The following is a 2,613-nucleotide window of genomic DNA, read 5'->3' on the forward strand; positions in this document are numbered from 1 at the left end:
GAGGGGTGGCTATAATTCATAGTTGTTGTTTTTTTTTTTTTTTGAAAGTGGTGCTAGCTAGTGTCTTTTATCTTCAGTTTGGAATCTTCACTTCAATTCCTACATTCTGAATCAATAGGAAAGTCAAGCTCAACATCATCTACAAGAGAACCACTATGAACTTGGCACTACACCAGGTGCTTTGCACAACTTACTGAATCTTGATAATAACACTGAGAGCAGTGTTTAATCACTCCCTTTTTGCAAATAAGGAAACTGCAGTTTAGAAAGAATAAATAACTTTCCCAATATTAATTTAAGTAGTTTGTGATACAGCAGAATTTATACTCCTGCTTCTCTATTCCCAAAACTTATATGTGATGTTTTCCACTCTGTTGCCACACAGGACACCAGAAACACTCATTTCAGATATCACCATGGATGAGATTTTAATGGAATCCATTGTCTGTGAGATATGAACCAGAACCTATTACAATATGAGTTTATGGCAGACTATTATTCTTAGTAATTATAGCTAAGCTGGGCCAGTGAAAGCAAAGAATAAAAACCTCTCTTTATAAACTTTGCTTTCCCCAAGAAGGTCCTCAATGGTGGCCCAATGATGCCATTTGAATTCTTTATACACTAAAGACTCATATTTCCCTTTGGTCTTATGGCTTAATAGCTTTCCAATTCAGCAAATATTTCACAGCAGCTTTAACATCCTTATTTCTCAAGCTATAGATTATAGGATTTAGCATGGGGGTCACTACCCCATAAAACATGGAAATAAGCCCTTCTGCAGCTTGCAAATTGTCATTCCCAAGGTGGTCTTGAGACTTGGGCTTAGCATACATGAAGAAGATGGTACCATAAAATATGATCACTACAGTCAGATGTGCTGAGCAAGTGGAAAAGGCTTTGCGTCTCCCTGTGGCTGAGTTCATTCTCAAGATGGTGTAGAGGATGAACATATAAGAGAAAAAAATGACCAGCAGTGGAAGAACCAGGAATGCCATATTTGATACTGCTAGGGTAACAATATTGAGGGATATATCAGCACAAGCTAGCTTAAGGACAGCTAATATCTCGCATAAGAAATGATTGATAATATTATTCCCACAGAAAGGCAATCGCATGGCAAGAGATGTTTGTACAATTGAGTTGATACCACCAGAGAGCCATGACACAGAAGCCATTAGTACATACACCACCTTGCTCATGATGACAGGGTATCTCAGAGGGTTACAGATGGCTACATAGCGATCAAAAGCCATCATGCCCAGGAGGAAACACTCTGTTGACCCCATTGCAAATCCAACAAACATCTGTACTGTGCATCCGGAGAAGGAAATGTTCCTTTTCTTTGAAATTAAGCTCACCAAAGTTGAGGGAACAGAGGAGGATGTATAGCAGATGTCCAGGAAAGAGAGGTTGCTCAGGAAGAAGTACATGGGGGTGTGAAGACGGGAATCAAAGATGCTTGCTATGATCAGAACACCGTTGCCAATCAGAATCACTAGATACATTACTAGAATTAGAGAAAAAAAAATGTTCTCAAGTTTTGGGTAACCGGAGAGTCCCAGAAGAATGAATTCTTTCACAAATGTCTTGTTTATCCTATCCATATCCCAGCTTTCAGGATATCAAAGGAAGACCTAACAAAATATTTTCACTGCCAAGCAACAAATTTAACAAATGCTTTGCATAAACATTATTCTGGGGTAAAATAGAATGTTTTCTTTGAAGCTCTGTCATCTGCTTCTGACATATGTTGTTATCCTCAATGATGTTTATGCCTAGAATACAATACTGAGATATTGAGAGTTTCTAGGCCCTGTGTCTAATGCATGAATATCTACCCAGGAACAAAAGCAAGTTCAGAAGCAACTTCCCTACTGCTAAAGACACTCTAAGTAGAGTTTTCTAAAAGCCCCAGAATATTACAGACTTCATTTTAATCAGATCCAGTGAGAGAGTGATGGGGAAGGAAAAAGACAACTCAATAAGGACTGGAATTCTGATTCATTGTTTAAGAGAAATGTTCAAAATGTAAAGCAAATTGTATTTGTATGCATATGTGTCTGCCTCACATTCTTTTCAGTTAGATTGTGTGCTTTTATGAGCAGACATTTTATCATAGTAAACTGAATCATTACACAGCAATTTAACATCTGCTCAAAGGCAAAGTTAGTTGAACTCACAATCATGGCCCACTCTTAACTATTTTGCTTTTTCCTATACTAAGACCAGTGTACAGACCAGCTGTGCATGAATCTGATGGAGAATCTTTGAAGAACAATAATCTCTCTTCATTTGTTTTATTCTCTGGCTTCAGAGTTGTCCTTCATAATTTATTTACTTAGGTGAACCTGAGAAAACAGTAATAATGCTTAAATATATTTGTGTAAACCTGTATAACACTTTATACTTTATTTTTAAAAACAAATTAATCTTCTCATTATCCTTATTTTTTTTTCAAATGTGAATGACAGGATGTGGCCAAAGTTATCCAGGCCATAATTAAAAAGCAAAGCTTGAAGCTCAGATCTTTGCCAATGAACTGCAGCTGTTGAGGCTACAACACAAGTCAGTATACTTTGTTTTCCCACTGACTAGTATCCAGAAATTTTG

The 2,613-nt window shown here is 37.1% G+C and overlaps 1 protein-coding gene across 1 annotated transcript; it reads right to left on the minus strand.

Moving 5' to 3' along the window:
• Positions 1–650: 650 nt before the first annotated feature.
• On the minus strand, positions 651–1,694 carry LOC125082996 (olfactory receptor 13C4-like). The gene is given in 3 exon segments (XM_047698896.1): positions 651–1,612; positions 1,615–1,643; positions 1,645–1,694. Coding segments are annotated over 3 exon segments (1,041 nt in total).
• Between the last annotated feature and the right edge of the window lie 919 nt (positions 1,695–2,613).

The sequence above is a fragment of the Lutra lutra genome, chromosome 13 (genome assembly GCF_902655055.1).
Source record: "Lutra lutra chromosome 13, mLutLut1.2, whole genome shotgun sequence".
Lineage (NCBI taxonomy): Eukaryota > Metazoa > Chordata > Mammalia > Carnivora > Mustelidae > Lutra > Lutra lutra.